The sequence below is a fragment of the Desmodus rotundus genome, chromosome 5, assembly GCF_022682495.2.
Source record: "Desmodus rotundus isolate HL8 chromosome 5, HLdesRot8A.1, whole genome shotgun sequence".
In the NCBI taxonomy this organism is placed as follows: domain Eukaryota; kingdom Metazoa; phylum Chordata; class Mammalia; order Chiroptera; family Phyllostomidae; genus Desmodus; species Desmodus rotundus.
In genome coordinates this window covers 117,244,450-117,263,636 of record NC_071391.1, presented here as the reverse complement: position 1 = coordinate 117,263,636, position 19,187 = coordinate 117,244,450, and the positions used below count along the sequence as shown (strand labels likewise).

At 40.9% G+C, this 19,187-nt stretch overlaps 1 protein-coding gene across 1 annotated transcript in view; it reads right to left on the bottom strand.

Moving 5' to 3' along the window:
- The window catches only part of ANTXR1 (ANTXR cell adhesion molecule 1), a 228,429-nt gene that overhangs the window by 187,303 nt on the left and 21,939 nt on the right, over positions 1 to 19,187 (bottom strand). Inside the window, exons 2-3 of the mRNA XM_024558482.3 lie at positions 10,360 to 10,431; positions 5,652 to 5,723 (exon numbers count right to left, since the gene is read on the bottom strand). Of these exons, the coding sequence (XP_024414250.1) occupies positions 5,652 to 5,723; positions 10,360 to 10,431 (144 nt within the window). The remainder of the gene's footprint in view (positions 1 to 5,651; positions 5,724 to 10,359; positions 10,432 to 19,187) is intronic.

Here is a 19,187-nt window from a genome sequence, read left to right as displayed (position 1 = left end):
AAAAAGACCTTTCCATGAATGTAGAGAAAGGGCTATAACTACAGATACGGAAGAGATTTTGAAAACTAAACAAGGTATGTTATAAAATGAAAATATCAATACATTGGTAATTTCTGCCACTTCTCAAGGTGAGAAATGTGGTAACAGTAAGTCATATAAGAATTTCAGATAACTGTCAAAACAACTTCTTTAATAGTGATTTAGACTTAGGTTGTTTTCCTCCGGGTAGTATCAACCCTTGAACAAACACATACTTTCTATGTTAGTTAAGATATTCTACTGCATGTGAAAAGACTGCCAATTCACTTTTCCAGACTCATATAACCCCTTACCCTAGGCTGACAAGGTAGTGCAAAATGAAACTCCCGAGCACTCTTCAGATTAAATATTGATAAGCAATATCTTAAATCAAATCCAGAAATATAATGAAAGAACAAACTATGATAAATAAAATTCCATGAATGTAAGGTTAATTTTTCATCAGGAAATCTTTTGATTTAAAGTTTTCAAATAGACAGGACAAAGGAAATAAAAGAAGAAAGTTATAATTATCCTGATATGACCAAAGGGCATTTAATAAAACATTTTTTTCAGATAAAATTTTTAAAATAAAATTGGAAGAATAATTCCTCAATATAGTAAATATCTCTATGAAGTCAATATCCAATAAAATGAATAATAATGAAACACATGTCCTTCCAAATAAAGTTGGGAAATTTTAGTCAATGTAATAAGACACACAAGAAGACATAATAGCTATAAATATTTTTTAAACAGAACAGAAGTTATCATTAATTACAAATAGTACACCTATTTTACTAGAAAACCACTCTAAAATTAACTGGAAAAGTATTAAAAGTAACAAAATGTTTGGTTAAAATGATGGGGTAAGAATGTTAAACCAATAGTTTTCCCCAAAACCAGTTTTTCTCAACAATTTTGGGATCATAAGCCTCTTCTGATACAAACTACAATCTCTCTGACTTGGAAATTTAAAAAAATCATTTAATAGAGTTCAATAAAAGTCCATGGAATCCCAAATTATAGGTTAACTGCTCTGTAGTGAAAAGTAATTTCAAAAATACAACAGAAAAAATTATTCACAATAGCAGCTAAAGTTCAAAGTGCCAGAAGTAAACTTAGGAAACAGAGTCTGAGGCTGATCTGAAGAAAATAGCAAAGCTTACTGAGGGGCAATAGAGAGAACTGATATTCCCTTAAATAAGAAAGTAGATGATACACTTCTTGAAAAACGTGTTTGGGCATATCTTTCCTCTTTATGTACCTGGCCAATGTGTACATGACAAGATCAGCCAAAAAGAACAGATTGACATTTTTGGCTAAAAGCTGGGGTACTTCTAAATTAAGTAAACCTCACCCAGGAGCTACACTTTTAGGGATTTTTACTTCCAATTTGGAAGGCAACAATTTTAGGAGAAAAAAAAGAAAACTGTGTTTAAATTGGGCTAAATAAATTCTATTCAGTTCAAAAAAAGAAAGTAGATACAGTAAAAATGCAACGCCTTTTTGCTGAGGCTATTCTGCATTTTTCATATGATTCAAGTGAAAATCCCAAGAATATTTTGAAACATAATAAATATTATTTAAAAAACACATTGTAAAAAGAAAAAAGGAAACACTAAGGACCAGGGAGATTTACACCCAACATTAGAAGTGAGGAAAGACTGGTCTTCCAGATGTCGGTGATGGGAAAAAAATAAAATAAAATAAACCATTAAAAAACCATGCAATTTGGTTCTAGCATAGGAACAGACAGATACGCAGTGCATCAGAATAGAAAACTGTGCAATAGACCCAAGTTTATGAAAGGGTTTAAGTTTTCACATTGGTAGTAAAAGGTTATTCAGCAAATAGTGTTGGAAAAACTGGCTAAACACTTGGAGAAAAAAAGATTCATCTTGGCCTTATGCCATACATCAGAATAAATTCTAGAAGAAGTAATGACCTACATGTAAGAAAAATTACAGAAAATACTATAAGTAAAAGTAGTCATAAAAAGAACAGTAACAGCTCAATCACAATTATGAATACAGGTGTTAAATATCTGAATAAAATGCAGAAATAGAATTTACTTCTACATTAAAAATAATATATTACAACCAAGTGTAAGCATAAATGCAAGAATGATCCAATATTCAAAATCCTTTTAATGCATTTCACTATATTAGTAGGTTAAAGAAAAAATACAATCATCTCAATAGATGCCAAAAATGCATTGGATTAAATTTAATATCTATTCCTGATTTATTTTGAAGGGTTGGACTTCCTTGACATGACCTCATTTCCAATGATGATACAGTTAAAGTATTTTAATTAAGGTCAGGAGAAGACATCCAGGGAGATTTTAGGGAATTACATGCAGTAATTAACACTGAAATAACTAGTTCTAACAGTACTTAAATTAACATTATATCCTTTATTATGCTAGTGAAGAAGCCTGAGTATTTTGTTATAATTTGTCAGTTGCTTTGCAAACTGATGAAGCTAAGAAATGTTGGAAGAGCAACATGATGTAACACAAAGCACGTGAACTGGACCAAATCCAGAACCCAGAATCAGAATCCAGAATCCAGAATCAGAGCACTAGTTCTGCCATTTGTATTATTTGACCATAGGAAAATTCTAAATTCTAAATTATCTATTAATTTAGATAATTTAAATAATTCTCTATTAATTAGATAATTTAGAATTATCTAAATTCTCCAAATCTTAGTGTCATTACCTGTAACATTAAGGTAACTGCAGGTCAGGCAGAATAAACCTGCCACTGGCTCTCTCTCCCGCTGATCGTAACAAAACTCTGAACCAAATAAAAAAGCAAACACAGGAGGACTCAGAAAAGTAAACAAAGGAGGTGGATCAAGGAAGGCAGTGAAAAGCTGGAGAAACAACCCTCATTAAGATAAATTCCAAGTTTGTTTTCCACTTTTCTCTCATGTCTTTAACCCGAGTGAGGGTCTCAGTACATGGCAGCAGCCTGGGATGTTACCTAAAAGGGTCAGAATGCCCCTGTATTCTGGCCTCTGATGTAAGGAGACCCTGTGGTTCAAAGAATGTGGAGGAAATCTGCATTTTTACTTCTCTTGTATTACTCCTGGCTTTGTCCCCAGGGCGGCCTTAGACAGACCTGTGTGCACCAATGTGCTGGCACAACCCCAGGGGAAACCCCATTTTTCTTGCTAGAGGACTTGGAGAGAGGGGCCTCAGTGGGCAAGACCGTGCTGGGGAGTCCTGGAGAGGAGACTGCTACAGAAGGGGACCCCTTTAATTCTGTGTGTGAGGCTGTGTAAGTCCCAGGTTCATTCCCGAGTTGCACGGGGGAGGACAGTCCCAACGCCGTTTGGCAAAGCCTTTGACCATGAAACAGACCAAAGCAACCCACTGCCCACAGCAGAAGTGATGGAACTTGTGGTCTGAACCTAGCCAGGGTCACTTCTTACTAAAGCAAACAGAAAAAAATCAATACTCACCAGAAAATTTGAATATGACTCAGAGTCTAAACAACATAATATTACAAATTTCTAGGATATAATCTAAAATTACTCGACATACAAAGCACCTAGAATATGTCACCAATTCTTAAGAGAGAAGACAATTAAGATGGCAATCCTGAGCTGTTGGAATTAATAAACTAAGCAGTTATAATAACTATATTGCATGAGGTAAATATAAACACACTTGAAATAAATAGAAATTTAAAGTTCCCAGCCGAGAAAAAAAAATTTAAACAGAACCAAATAGACATTTTAAGACTGAAAAACACAGTATCTACAGTAAAAAAAAAAAAAGGAAATACATGAGCTCAATGGTAGAATGGAAATGACAGGAGAGAGTCAGTGAACACAAAGAAAGAACTAGAGAAACGAAGAACAGAAAGAAGAAAGCTTGCCGAGGAACTGAGCAGGGACGTGTGGAATAAAATCGAAGGCCTAGCATTTGTGCCACTGGAGTCCCAGAAAGAGAGGAGAAAACGACTAGCGCAGAAAAAATATACCTGCAAACTCCCCAAATTTGGTGAAGGACATAAATCTATAGATTCAAGAAGCTCAGCAAAGCCAAGATAGTATAAGCTATTTACTATTTATTGTTGTTCAATAAAAAGAAGAAAAAAGTAAAAGTTATTGTCAGATATTAAAAAAAAAATTTTCGTGACCCTCTCTCTCCACCCTCCCCTACTTCCCAGAGGCTGTGAGCACGCAGAATATCCACAAGGGATGTGTGATGTGTGAACCTGGTCTCTTGGCCGAACTCTTAGGCAGGGAGTGAGTGGATTCATCATGAAGCAGGCTTGAGTTGCAGGAAAATGTGAAGAATGGGTGAGAGGGAAGTTTTCTCTGAAAGACAGACATCTTCGCACAAAGGATGCCATCATTCAGAGGCTGAGAAAGATTAGGAGTCTTGAATCCTGCACAGACTATAGAGACACTTTCTCAGAGCTTTTAAACCCCTTGACCCATATTTTTTAAAAAAGGTCACACAGATTTCTTGGGCTTTATGATTCTGTTTATTTTCATAAGGCAGCAAAATAGAGTGGGAAAATGTGGGGCCCGTGTCTAGTGTGGGTTCTGCTTGGCATCCTCAGGAACATAATATGACCTCAGGTTCTCCTTCAGTTAATAAGGGATAAGAAACTCCTGGATTTAAAGTGGGGTCTCTGTGGATCTCAAATGGCATGCACGCATATAATAGAAACTGCTGAAAGAGGAACAGGGCTTGAAAACATCTAGATGGCATGGACTCCTCTTTTTGTTACAGACGGGAAGCAAAGACCTGGAGGAAAATGGGGACTAGCTCCGAGTTGCTGTGTTGGTGCAAAATCCCTTTTCAGTTTTAGAAGGATGTTATAGAAAAAATTCTCCCTGTCCTCCCTAGACTTACCTTCCTCCTTTCCTTTTACCAACATGTCCATACATGATTCCCACATGTGCCCCCCATGGTGCTTCTCTCCTGGGGACCACAGCACTTTTTAAAAAGCAGGCAAATTGTCCTTACCTCAAAACTGTCATCTCCACTCTCAATATATCATCCTAACTATGAATAAATGACAGTGTCTCTGCTATTGCTAGTTTTCATCTGTAGGTTGTAAAACCCAAAGCAGTATTTTTGTTAAGCTAGGTTTAACTAATCCTTTTATGTCAACAACATTTTTCCACACCTGATTCAAATTTCCTTTTATTCTGTGGTATCTTAAACCCTCTCTTTCTATTCCCTGCTTAGTAATTATGTATGACAATCTTTCAAGCTCTTATTTCTCTCACAGTGTGCTTATTACACGTCTGAAGCCTTAACCCACAAAATAAACCTAATTAAATAAAAGAAGATACAGTCCCCCAAGAATTTGGTTTGCTAACATTTTGCTCCAAGTTAGCAGACCGAGTCACCAATCAAATGTAAGATTTACCTTAATGTGATTTAGTCATAAGATTTCACCAACATCAGGAAATTCTATCAGAATCATTGCAGAGTAAATTAGCAGATGGGTCAATGTGCAAGGTTCAGGGCTTACGTGAAAATAGAGAACTATTAGATTAAAATGACTGGAAGGTCAAGGTTGGCAGTAAGGCAGAAGTATGAGAACTACTCAAAAAAAAAATGGGCATTTTTATGACTGGGATAGGGAGCATCCTCACCTGTCTTCCGTTAGCTTCATTAGGGTTGTTCCTCGAGTAGAGAAGACGATAAAGGACATTCTTAGCTGTGGGCTGGAAAGGGAAAGAAATTCCATTAGGGCAGACAGAAAGGCTATGGTGCCTCCTTCCCTTCCAGGCTTCCTCCCTGCCCTTCCCCTTACGTCACCACTGCCAAAACTGAGGAACTACAACCCAAGAGGCTTCCACAGTTGGTGTTGTAAGTATTTAGCCAGCAGCAAACTTGAAGCTGTGGACTAAAGAGAAGACCCGCATCATCTGCCTGGAGCTGCTTCTGAGTTGACACTATCACTCGGTGATTATAAGGAAGGAAGCTAAAATTCATCACTGCCTGTGCTCTGTGTTTCCCTAGAAGGGAAGAGGTCTGCATGGTGTCTATAAAAACAGATCCCCACAGGCAAAATTTGATAGTATCTCCACGGTCATCTGGTATACCCTTTAAGGAAGAGACTGTCTCAGGCTGTTATCAGCTGTTAAGATCATACATGAACTCCTTGTACTCTGAAAGTAGGGTCACCACCAGCTTTTAATTTCTACTTGGCTTCCTGAGGAGGTTATCCTATAAAGAGAATGTGCTAATGGGCCATAAGAGTATCTATTCCACTTGGTAGTTATACTTCTCATTATTAATGAATACATTGACATGGTTTTTATATGGCAGTACTTAGGAGCTTTGTCAATGTAAACTCCATGCTCTGGGAGTCAGAACAACTCTCAGCTGGGGACCACACATGCTTCTCTGTCTTCAGGATGAGCTGCGAGACTGCAGTGGGTTCACCAGTGGAACACCATCCTGTGGGCCTCTCTCTGGCTGGGCAACTGGTTCATCCACCACAGCACCGACCTATTTCTTCACAATGGCATGACCTCCCACACCTGATCTGGCCCCAACTCTTGGAGTTCCCACTTCCTAAACATTTCTCAAACTTGTCCTTCTTTTTCATCTCTTAGCTTAGGAAGTTGCCCTCAATTATCTGACCAATTATTGCCTAGGGCTGACCTTGCCTATCATCATTCCTTGTTCCTAAAATCTAAGTCAGATCTTCTCAATCATTTGCAATGAAACCTCTAATGGCTCTTCTGCTTCCAGCATAGAGTTTACATTCATCACCATACGTACGTTTAAGACATCTTTGGAAACCCTTAGCAGTGGTATTTAATACTTGGTAAGAGCCCAAGCAATACTTGGTATAGTGAATATTGGCCTCTTGAAACAGAGTTGAATTCTCTGTACATGTCACCATGCTGCCTGTTACTACCTCACCAGTGCTGGCCCAGCAGGATGCCATGCCCTAAGTAATAATAATAACAACCATACTAATTATGACCACACTTTTCAAGTGCTCACTGCATGCCAGGCAACTATGGTAAGTGATTTCCCTGTATTATCTCATTAAACTTAGAACAATTTTATGAGATCAGTACTATTATTATTCTTATTTTCCACAAAAGAAAATTGAGACCCTGAAAGACAAAGGACACATAGAGGGAGAGTGGTTGATCTGGGGCTTAAAACCAAACATTCTGATGCTAGAATTCAGGCACTTAACCACCATGGGATACTGCCTCGCTTCTACAGAGTTCAGCTCTGGAAAGAATATATTTTAGCCCTGGACAGTGTGGCTCGGTTGGTTGGGCATCGTCCTGCAAAGTGAAAGGTCAGTTGTTTGATTCCCGGACAAGACACATGCCTAGGTTGTGGTTTGGTCCCTGGTCCACACACATACGAAAGGCAACCAATCAATGTTTGCTTCCTTCTCTTTCCCCCTCCCTTCCCGCTCTACAAAAAAAAAAAAAAAAGATACATTTTAAATGTGGGAAAGTAAGTCTCCAAGACACAGTTGGTATATGAGTCTGGGCTAGAGACATAATTTGAGAGTTGTGAGTAGAACTGTTCAAAGAACTTATCAGCAGCAAGAAGAGATGTGAGTCAAATTTAAAACCAACATCAGCAATTGAAAGTGTGGCTTTGGCTGGTGAGATGAAAGGAGAACGAGAAGCCAGAGGGAGAGAGAATTTGAAAGAAACATAAATCTCATCAACTGAAGCTCCTCTGTCCAGCAGAAGCAGCGCTGCAAGGTACCCACTGGCTTTGTCCTCTAGGACATCACTTAGGGACTTGCGTGAGAGCAAGCAGGGGGAGGGTGGGGATACAGCCAGATGGCAGTGGTTAAAGGATGAATAATAAGCAAGAATATAGGGACAGCAAGTCTTTAAGGATATTTGAGTTAGAAACCAGTAAGTAAATAGGTTAGTATCTACAGGAAGCCACGACCAAGAGATTTGTGGTTTCTCTTTTTTAGACAAAGGTCCAGCGAGATGAGTTTATGTCTGTCAACAGTGGACATGGAGCCAGAAGAAAGGCAGAGGAAATACAAGAAAGGAGGAGATTGGAAACTGTGTTAAAATGGACTAAAATGCAGGGATTGGCCTGAAACAGGGAGGATACTTGAATCTCAAAGACACTGGGAAAGACACATATGCATCTTTTAAGAGTAGGATTGGAACTTGAGATAATCGATTGCTTGCTATTCTCTGGGTTCTTGGTGAAAGAGGAGGTGATGTTCCTCCCTGAGAGTGATGGGTGTGAGGTGTAGGCTGAGACTTAAAATAAAATGGAAGAGTTGGACTCACTATTAGGAAAATGAGACGGGATCAGAATAAAGACAAATAATAGACCTGAAATTTCAAGGATCCCACTGAAATTAGAAATGATGTATCTGTACCGATACCAGTCACTGATATTGAATAAACTTCCCTCTGCAGTGTCAGCTGCCTAGACTATTTATTAAAATGAATAAATAAAAACCATTCGTTCTTTTTAAAAATTATTCACTTACTCAAAATCATCGACTGATCACGTACTATGTGTCAGGCACTGTTACAGGCACTTGGCTGCAACTGTCCATAAAATACAGTCCCTCCTTCTTGGGTATGCATGACTGTCGTGTCTTGGTACGCACTTTGAGGGGGTCCATAACCAAGGAGGACCAAAGGAGATAATCAGAGAAAAGTGCCTCGTGGTCTGGGTTAAGCCATGGCAACTATGCTGGTCCTCAGTCTCTTTATCTATAAGAAGAGAGGTGCATTAAGTGGTCTCACAGGTCCTCAAACCTCTACTTCTAACTTTCTTTGATTCTAAGATATCGACATGTCTAGAATTGCTGAAGGAACTGGGGAAGAGAAGAGTTGAGTGCCCACTCTAAATCAGGTGCTGAGCTAGTTGTTTGCACAGGTTTTCTCTCCTAATTTTTACATGCAAACTAAGGTTCAGCCAAGGTAAGTTAATTACTACGGTTGCACAATGGAGCTCAGATTCAGATCCACATCTGCCAAACTTCAAAGCCTTTCCCAGGAGACGCCTCTGCTTCCGGGAGAGCAGGAGACCAGAAGAGCAGAGACAGAGCAGATACCGTCAAGTGCCTCGAGGCAGATTTGTTTTATATCGCTCCAAAGGATCAATGGATAAAAATTCAAGAAAAGATATTTTGGCTCAATGACAACAAGACTTTTCTGGAAACTGGAACAGTCTAACTGTTGGACTATTTGCCTCAAAAAGCAGCAATTTCTCACCAAAGCTATTCAAGTAAAAGTGAATGCCTCCTAGGTTGTTCCTTTCAATTCTCAGCCCCCATGATTCCCTAAATATTTTGCTTTTAATTCCACCCATGTATCTGTTTCTTTCCTTTCTCCCTACTTTCCCCCAACTCCTCTTTCTCCTCTCAGCATCTGTTTTTCTCATTCATCTGGGTTTAGATGCTTCCTGCTGCCACTTCCAGCTTTTAATATCACAGAGAGGACATCTCCCTCCAGTCGGACAGGCAGGTGTGTGTTGGGATCTGTGACTTTGAAGGGAACACGTGTGTCATTACCCTGGTCTCAGAGGAGAACCTGTCTTCTGAGACAAAGAACTTTATTCAAAAAAGTATATGACTATTACATTGACTAGAAGCCTCAACAAAGGCCATCAGCAAGAGAGGAGCTCTCGAATTTATAATTGGAAACAACTTTACCAAAGGCCTTGACAGCTGGCTTCAAGTACTCCAATGAAAGCTATTACAGTTGTTTATTCCTTCGGGGCTGCACCCATGGACGGTGAAATGACCTTCTTTCCTTTACTAGTAGGTGTCTATACTTACTGGAAAGTGGGACTTCCCAAGTCCCTGAAATGTTTATAGCAACAATGTTCAAAACTGCCTTGTCCTCTCTGGGAAAGTGGTGTTGAGATGCTCAGAGAATTCTACCTGATAGGGCACATAGCTTGTTTGGCCAGAACTGAGGGGAGTGGCCAGGATGTGAGACTTTGGGTGCTACAAGTGGAAAAGTTCTGGGCAAACTGGGATGAACTCGTCACTTTACAACCCCCCCTGCAAAAGAGTGCTCCTAGAATGAGCCAATTGCTCCAGCTTGATACATTGTGAAAGAGAATGTTAATTATTTTTCTAGAAGAATATATTATTCAAAAAGAGAGGACAAAGTTAAAATTTGGGTCCTAAACAGAACTGGGGTCCTCTTGAAAACATGAAGCCATAAGTCATTCTACTATGCGGCAATGATTAAAACAAAGTCTCATCCAAGAGCTGAGTGTCTACCTCTGTCACAAAGCATCCCCAGAGTAGTTGGTAGTTTGTAGAATAGCAAATACAGGCTGGTTTTACTCGGGGCAGAGAACTATGCATGTGCTTCTCACCTGATGAATTTATGAGCCAACTGCTCCACAAAGTAATAGATCTCATTCCAGTGGTGCAGCACACTTCCTGACCTAGGAAACAAAAGCAGACATCACTTAATTGGGCGTTCATTGGTCTTTACTTTTTATCATTTCTCTTTATAGTCCATTAATTGACATTTGACCTATTCATTAACTGGGCTCATTCATTATCTGAAACTCCCATAAACTTGGAAATTATTTGAAATGGTGTTTAGAGTTAATGTTAGAGTTCTTAACATTTTTGTTAAAGAACTCTCCCTACTCCGCTTCCCATCCCTTCCTGCCCCCCTGCCGCACACTCACACACCGAAAAACAAATGAAATAAAAGAAAACCCGGACTCACAGGTTAGTTTCAAATCTTTAAGAAACTGTTATTTGTTTGTACTATTTAAATGATTCCTTTGATAAGGGAAGGAAAACAACTCCAATTCATTTAGATGAAATGAGCACAAATTAGATGCCCAAACAGACACAAACAAATCCTCCTCCTCAAACAACAGTCCAATTTCTTTTGTGAATATAGAGACAAAATCTCTAAAGAAAATATTAGCAAAATGAATCCAATCGGAATAAAAAAATAATGAATTAATTGGCAAAGGTTATTTCAGGAACGTATTGATAATTCAACAAAGGAAATCTAATGTAACGAGTCATTCTAATCCATAAGAGGAAAAATAACTACACAGCCTTTTATTTATTAAAAAGGAAACCCCTTACTGGAAAAAGAGGGAAATAGTCTCTTTTTAGAATTACAGAATTTTAGATTTGGAAGGGGCTCCTTTAATTTCCCAAAGTTGACTTCTGTTTTACTGGTACTATTTATTATGGCTTTAATTTGGCTTATAAGTATTTCCATAGTGCTCATACTCAATCTGTTGCAGTGACTTTACAGCAGGTTTTTCTATTCTAGCCAGCTCCTCTCTGTAGCTGCGGTGCCTCTTTCCTTTCCTTAAGGATCTGTTTCAGCTGAGCTTTGCATTTCTGTCTGTCATTCTAATAATTGTTGAGGTTAGAGTTTGCTCCTTTTAGTCTGACATTTTCTACTGCAAACATTTTCTACTGGTTTCAGGTTACTTTTATTTTTCATACACTCATTTACCTTAATTTGAACTTCTAGAGAGTTATTTGTGGCTATTTTTCTTTGTTTCAGACTATTTTATAGACATTTAAGGTGAATCTGGGCAAAGTAGGTGTTATGCCTTCCTTTTCATGGTACAACATCCCTAAGAATTCTCACTGAGTGGATTCTCGCTCTATGAGGGGAATGTATTTTTCTCTGCCCCACACCTAGACAGATATGTCTGTTCAATTTGAACACAAATGATACAATATGTTATGATCATACAGTGAAAGACCATATCATAACAATATCTCACTTTACCCAAGTTAATCTATAACTTCAATTCTAGGAAAAACTCTGATAGGATGTTTTAAGAAACTCAAAAACTGACTTTAAAAATAAAATGAAGACTGAAGGTCTAACAGTCATCAGGGCAACTGTGAAAGAGCAAAGCCCGAGGCTTGCCCTAGCAACATAATGACCCATATGCACAACACATGACACAACAGCAGAACCAATGGGGTAAATTGGGGGACCTAGACCTCAACCCATGGGAGGTCTTGCTAGATAGTGAAAGAGGTGATTCAAACTGAGGAGGAAGAATAGATTCTTCAATAAATAATGCCATGACAATGGATTTTTAATTGGAAAAAGCTAATTCAATCATAGCCTCATACCAAATGTGACCCTAATGGGAATGACAAAACTTAAATCCACTGGGTGAATTATAGAAGATTTTTATGTTGTCAGGTTAGTGAAGGGTTTCCTCAACCAGACACAGAAAGTAAGAATTGTTTTTTTAGAAAGGATAATTTTGATTTCCTGAAGTATCTAAAATTCTGAATTACAAAATATACTATAAACAAGTCCAAAGACAAGAAAAAGAGTGAGAGAAGATTTGTGTGCAACAAATATAAAAGGCAAAGGATTAGTGTCCAAGATATACAAATAATCGGTACCAGTAAATATTAAAAAGGTAAATAACAGAAAAACAGATGAAGGATCAGATCAGGCAATCCCCTGAAGGACGGTAAAACAGTGTATGAAATATCATTCCACCATTCTAGTAAATATAGAAATGCATATGGGGTGGCAAAGGTAGGTTTACAGTTGTGCTACACAAAACAGAGTTTATTCTTGTGTTATTTATCACTTACTGTCTTATCATTTGCATTACGACTGTAAACCTACTTTTGCCCACCCCTCTATTTAAACACTTGTTCGGGGAAGAGCAAACAGGTTCATGCTGCAGCAGCACAGAGCCCACAGAGTAGGGGGTGAGCAGCTGGGAGATGGGGAAAAGGATAGGGTGAGCATTGGGATGGAGACCCCTCCGGTCAAAAATAAATCTGTCCAATAAACCTTTTCCATTCCAGACTCTCTGCTTTTATACCATCCCATCTGCTTGAGACACTCAGTGTCCACACTGGCAAACTCCTACTCATTCTTTAAGACACGACTCAGTGTCTGCCTGTTGCTTTGACAACAAAGATGGGGCTCACTGTCCCTGACCCACACTCTTGGGGCACCGTGTATGTCTCTTAGTCATCATCCTCTGATATTAAGTTGCAATCACTTTTTTGTCAAGTTCCCCTTGTGAGGGCCTTAAGGATATTTTCCTCTCCAGCATCTACCTGTTTGTTGAGTGGAAGAAAGAAGAGCATGGAGAGACGTCCGGTGGAGATGGCAGCATAAGTAAACATGGCTCACTTCCTCGCACAACCACATCAAAATTACAACAAAACTATGGAACAACCTTCACTCAGAACTATCAGAAATCAAGTCAAATGGAAGTCCAATAACTATGGAATTAAAGAAACCACATCCATCCAGATTGGTAGGAGGGGTGAAGATGCGGATTGGGCTGGTCCCACATCCACATGTGGTGGATAAAGATCCAGAAGGGATATCTTAAGAGTGAAGAATCACAGCTCAACCCAGGGTTCCAGTGCCAGAAAGGTAAGTCCCCATAACTTCTGGCTGCAAAAAACCAGTGGGGATTGAGTCAGTGGAAGATACTGCTGGAGTCCAAAGGAGTTCCTCTTAAAAAACCCACACATGGACTTATGCAGACTCAATTGCTCTAAACTCCAACACTGGTGTAGCATCCTGAAAGTCACCAGTGTCTCATGGGGAGGAACTGAAGGGTCTGGCATCAAGGTGAAGGCTGGGGAACAGCTTTCTACCAGACAGAAAAGCAGACAGAGGCCATTGTCCCTCTTCTGAACCCTCCTCTTACAGAGCCAAAGAGCCAGCAGGAGGGTACCATATCTGAAACTCCATCAACCTGGCTAACAATGTTTGCTCTGCCCTGGAGATGCGCTGAGGCTCTGCCCCACACAACTTAGGGATCTACCTAAGCTTTTAACAATGACTTTTCCCTATGAATGGCTGGTCTTGGCTCATGCTTCACAACTTCCTAAATCCTATCAAACAAGCAATGGTTGGCCCCAGTGATCCCCTAGTCCCCATACTTCTTGCTAAGTGACCCCAGGCCCAGCACTAGCATCAGCCAGCCTAGGTTCACAGCTTGCCTTTGCCTAGGAATCTCTAAGCTCAGTATAAGTAGCAGCCATCTGCAGATTGCTTTATAACTCATGCAGGGTGACCCCAGGAAGAACACAGGTATGGGATGACCTTGGCCTGTACTACTAGGAAACCCCAGAATCAGTGCACCGGTGGACAGCTACAGACCAGTTGGAGCACCACCACCCTGCCCCAGCATAGCTGATACTCCACAGAAGGGGGAGGTTGGTGGGTGGTGTTCACAGCCAGTCCTTGCAGCTGATTGGCCTGGGTAAATCCCTCCCATTGACCTGCCAACAGCAATCAAGGCTCAACTACAAGAGGAGGGTGTACTCAGCCCACACAAAGGGCACACCAGCTTGGGTGATAGGGGAGGCTGTGCCATTGGACCCTACAAGATACCTACTACATTAGGCCATGCTACCAAGACAGGGAATCATAGCAGCTCTACCTAAGGCATAGAAACAAACACAGGGAGGCTGCCAAAATGAGGAGACAAAGAAACATGGCCCAAATCAAAGGACAGATCTAAACTCCAGAAAAAGAGCTAAATAAAATGGAAATAAGCAATCTATTAGACACAGAGTTCAAAACACTGGTTATAAGGATGCTCAAGGAACTTAGTGAGGACCTCAACAGCATAAAAAAGATCCGGTCAGAAATGCAGGATATGCTAATTGAAACAAAGAGCAATTTACAGGGAAACAACAGTAAAGTGGATGAAGCCGAGAATCAAATCAATGATTTGGGATGTAAGGAAGCAAAAAACAACAAGGAAGCAATCAGAACAACAAGAAGAAAAATAAATACAAAAAATTGAGGATAGTATAAGCAGCCTCTGGGACAACTTCAAGCATTCCAACATTCACATAATGGAGGTGAGAGGAAGAGAAAGAGCAAGAAATTGGAAATCTACTTGAAAATATAATGAAAGAAAACTTTCCTAATTTGGTGAAGGAAGTAGACACAAGGAATGCAAATCCAGGAAGCACAGACAGTCCCAAACAAGAGGGACACAAAGAGGCCCACTCCAAGACACATCATGATTAAAAGGCCAAAGGTTAAAGATAAAGAAAGAATCTTAGAAGCAAGAGAAAAGAAGTTAGTTACCTATAGGGGAATTACCTTGACACTGTCAGTTGATTTCTCAAAAGAAACTTTGCAGGCTAGAAGAGCTTGGCAAGAAATATTTAAAAACATGAAAAGCAGGACCTACAGCCGAGATTGCTCTACCCAGCAAAGCCATCATTTAGAATCGAAGGGCAGATAAAGAGCTTACCAGACAAGAAAAAACTAAAGGAGTTGATCATCATTGCCAAACCATTATTATATGAAATGTTAAAGGGATTTATTTAAGGACAAGGTTGCCAGGTGGGAAGGGTATGTTGGGGAATGGGTGAAGAGGTGAAAGGATAAGAAGTACAAATAGGTAGTTATAGAATAGCTATGGAGATGTCAAGTACAGTATAGGAAGTAGAGTAGCATAAGAACTTATACACATGTCCCACTTACGAGAACAATGGTGTGGGGATTGCCTGAGGGTGTTGGGGGTGCTGGGTGGAGAGGGCACAGGGAGGGAAAAAGTGGGACAAGTATGATAGTATAATCAATAACATAAAGTTTTTAAAAAAGAAGAGCATCGAGAGGAGAAGCCTCTATTACTCACGGAAGCTCCTGATATTTTGCCAGCTGGACATCACCTCTTCCTCCCTCATTTGGTTAAACACTCTGGGTTTGGGTTCAGATGGCTCCAGCCAATTCCTGTGACCCTATGTGAACTTGAAGAGCCTTCACAACTGGGTCAATGATTCTAGAGCACAGCTCCTTGGTGAATGGGCCTACACACTATCTATGATAGGTCTCTGAGCTTAATGGCAGCTGGAAGACTCCCAAGAGCTTACCAGAACTGCGTATCTTTCCCCTGGGCTTTTAATGCTTTGGAAATCCTCATTCATTAGAATCCCAGCCATCATCCTGGACAGGATTTAGATGTATACTTTAAATCTCAAAGACTGGTCCTGGCTGCTCTCCTTCAGCAATGGGGTAGGTAACTCTGGTCCTGGGGGTCCTGGGGTCTGGTGACGATGGCCCAGGGCTGTGTGGGTGCCTCAGAGGAGGTACCACATGACTGACTGTAAGTCATGGTCCAATCCAGAATTCTGTAACTCTTTTCCACTGGAATCAAGAGAGTCCCTCGGACACTGGTCATCTGTGCCCACTTTTGAAATGCAATGCTGTGCTTTGGTCCACTCGACCAGGACAAGTACTGTCTGAAAGTTTGGTTACTGTAACACGCCTAGTGATTTGAGAAGAATCCTCACACCTCCCCGATCCTGAGTTTGAGTTTTTCAACAGCAGAGAAGTTATACAGTGAGGGAATTATACTGGGAGGGGAGGCAAAGTGTTTGTAAAATAGGGACTTGAATTAGAATTGGGGGACTATTCTCGGCTCTCTGCTCCAGGAGCAGGGGTTTGAAGTAAACCTTTGGTTTTACTACTTCTTTGTTCTCAAGGATTGGCTCTATTTCACAGCCACGCATCAATTTGTATTCCTTAATTTATTGAAACATAGTTACCTGATGGTAATTCACTTTTTTTTGTCTTATAGCATTTCATTTTCACTATTCTTTTGACTAACATAAAATTTATACAATTTTGGTATTCATCTGATTTGTTGATGCTAGATATTTGTTAATGGGCAGGTGCTGTTGTTGCTCAAGAAGAAAATGAAATAGGCCTCCAAGGTAATACTGGAAGTGAGGAGGTATCGACCGGCTTGTTTCTCCCACGCCAACTCTGAAAATAATTGCCCTGTTACTGTAGAGGTTTGCTGTTCCATATTTACACACGATCACTCTTTGCACAATTATGTAAGCCTCGACCAAAATATACCCCCTTTGGGACACACTTGAGATGTACATAGCCTGTTCCCTCAAGCATCGAGGGTAAACATAATCTCCTAAAATCCTGGGAAGCAAGCTGGTTTTACATTCTCTGGGTTACCATGACATCCCAAGGGGCCTCAGCTACGAAAGGGGCAGCGTATGGGGTTGTCTAGATCTGCACTTTGGAATCCTTCTAGTTATTATTACTGAGCCTTCTTAACCCACACACACATGCTCTGTCCTACCCCAAGATCAAATTACCCCGTGGAAAAGGAAAGAGCCCTGATGGGAGGGCTGCTTATATATCTTAACCCCAATCCCCAGGAGCAAGAGGCTTGCCTGGTGCCACAGTCCTCTCAACTGCTTCACCACCACCCAGTGGCCAGAGCTGGACTTTCTAACCCTGAACTCTAAATACTGCCTCCACGGGGACTCTGTCACCTATCCACCGGCACCTCAGTCAGACTTTGCCCCTTCTCCCACAGGGATAGGTATGCTGGGCCTTCCATTCCCTTTTGACTTCCTGTGAAAATACGCATGCTTCACCTACACTTTGCCTTGTACACTGATTTTCTGGTTTGAAATCTGCCTTAGTAGCTACTCCCAGAGTCACCGACCCAGGGAGTATGTCCATGTTCAGACCTGTGGCTTCCTCTCAACCCCGAGGACCTAAGTGGACTCCTGGTCACAGCCAGAAGTAGGGTGTTGGTTGGGGGATCCCATTCCAGCATCTCTCCACCCTATAATGTACAAAATATCTCATTTATCATGCCAACCAGTTTAAGAATTAATGATTTTAAAATTCCAGCTGTGGAATCCCGATGTTCTCTTCAAGCAGCAACGGCTCTCCCAGCCACAGTGACCGGAGCCCCAAGGTAAAAATACAAAACTCCTTCGTGGCCCGAATGTAAGTAGCACTGGGCTATGTACTCCACTGGACTCTGTTGCGTATTGGTTTTTTTAGAATTGTATTTAACACACAATTGCTGGGCAAATGATAGTCACAGAGAGTTGAAGTGCCCATGTTTTAGAAATCAGTGGATGTGAAAGGTGTCTGATATGTGACTCAATTAAGTCCTAACTCAAAAGCAAGTCTATCCCCTTAAAGACGTCTGTGGACCAGCTGGGTATCGGGATGGTGTGGAGGGTTAGGGTCCCTTCTTGGCATTTACATTCCGTAAATATAAATCTCAACAAAATTTGGAATTCAAGTAGCCTCCCGGGAATTCTGCTTGAACGGAGTGTAAAGTTCTGTGCCAGCAAATTCATCCAGTACACCTGGGTCCTCTCAAAATCAGAGTCAACACCTCGCCCCACCTTCTGACTTGGCTTTGGAAGGGCTCCCCACAAGAAGGTCTCCACGGGGGGAAGCTCCAGCGTTTCTTACTTCTTTTTGCTTTTCTATGCCCTCTCCAGTGGAACATGGTAAAAAGTCAACAAATCTTTGTGCCTTGCATTCACTGTGTGCTCCCAGCGAGGGATTTTGCGTTGCCTTCACATTACCATTCAGTTACTTCCAAGGATTTAATATGCAAAGAGTAGAAGAAAAATAAGAACTCTGAATCTCATTCTGATTTGTTGTCTGAAATACATTCTTTTGTGTTTATGTGAGTTTCCAAACTTCGCTGTGGTTAAGCTCCTTAGAAACATAGGCTCTTTCCATTAGCCACACACGCGACCAGTCGGAATTAAGTGGGTCAAATAAACTGTCTCCCCTTCTTTTGCACATGGGTAAGAACAAAATGAAAGGAGAAGAAAAGAGATCTCGCAGTTGGAACCATCACCCAGGATTCTTTTAAATCTGGGAGAACAGGGTTGCTCTAAGATGGAAGTTATAAAACTGTCAGTTCCCGCTTTTCCTTAGCCCCACCCGGCTGAAGTCACCGATGTCCTCAATGACCCACCCAGGTCCTAGCTAATCCTGAAGGGTATGGCAGCCTCAGCCACCACTAAGCAGGACCAGCAATTAGTTCTGCCATCAAAGGCTCCAAGTTCATATGCCCCCTCCCTCCATCCCCCAACTTCTTTCTTGGCCTTTCTTCCTTCCTCCTAACCTCACACTGTACTCTCACTGGCTGGAGCCCTAAACCCAGCCCAGGCCTGCAGCCCTTACCCTCCTATTACTGACTGGGGTCATGGCCAAGCCTCTCTCCTGCTCAAAAAGCTTGACCTCAACTCTTGCTTCCACTCCAACTTCTTCAGATACCGGTCCAGATCCAGACCAAGCCACTAAGCACTGTACTTTGTGTCTGAGGCTACTCACCCTGCTCCTGTCTGTGTCATGGAGACCCCAGCCCAGGGTCCAGCCCCACCCTGCTGACTTGTGAGGAATTTC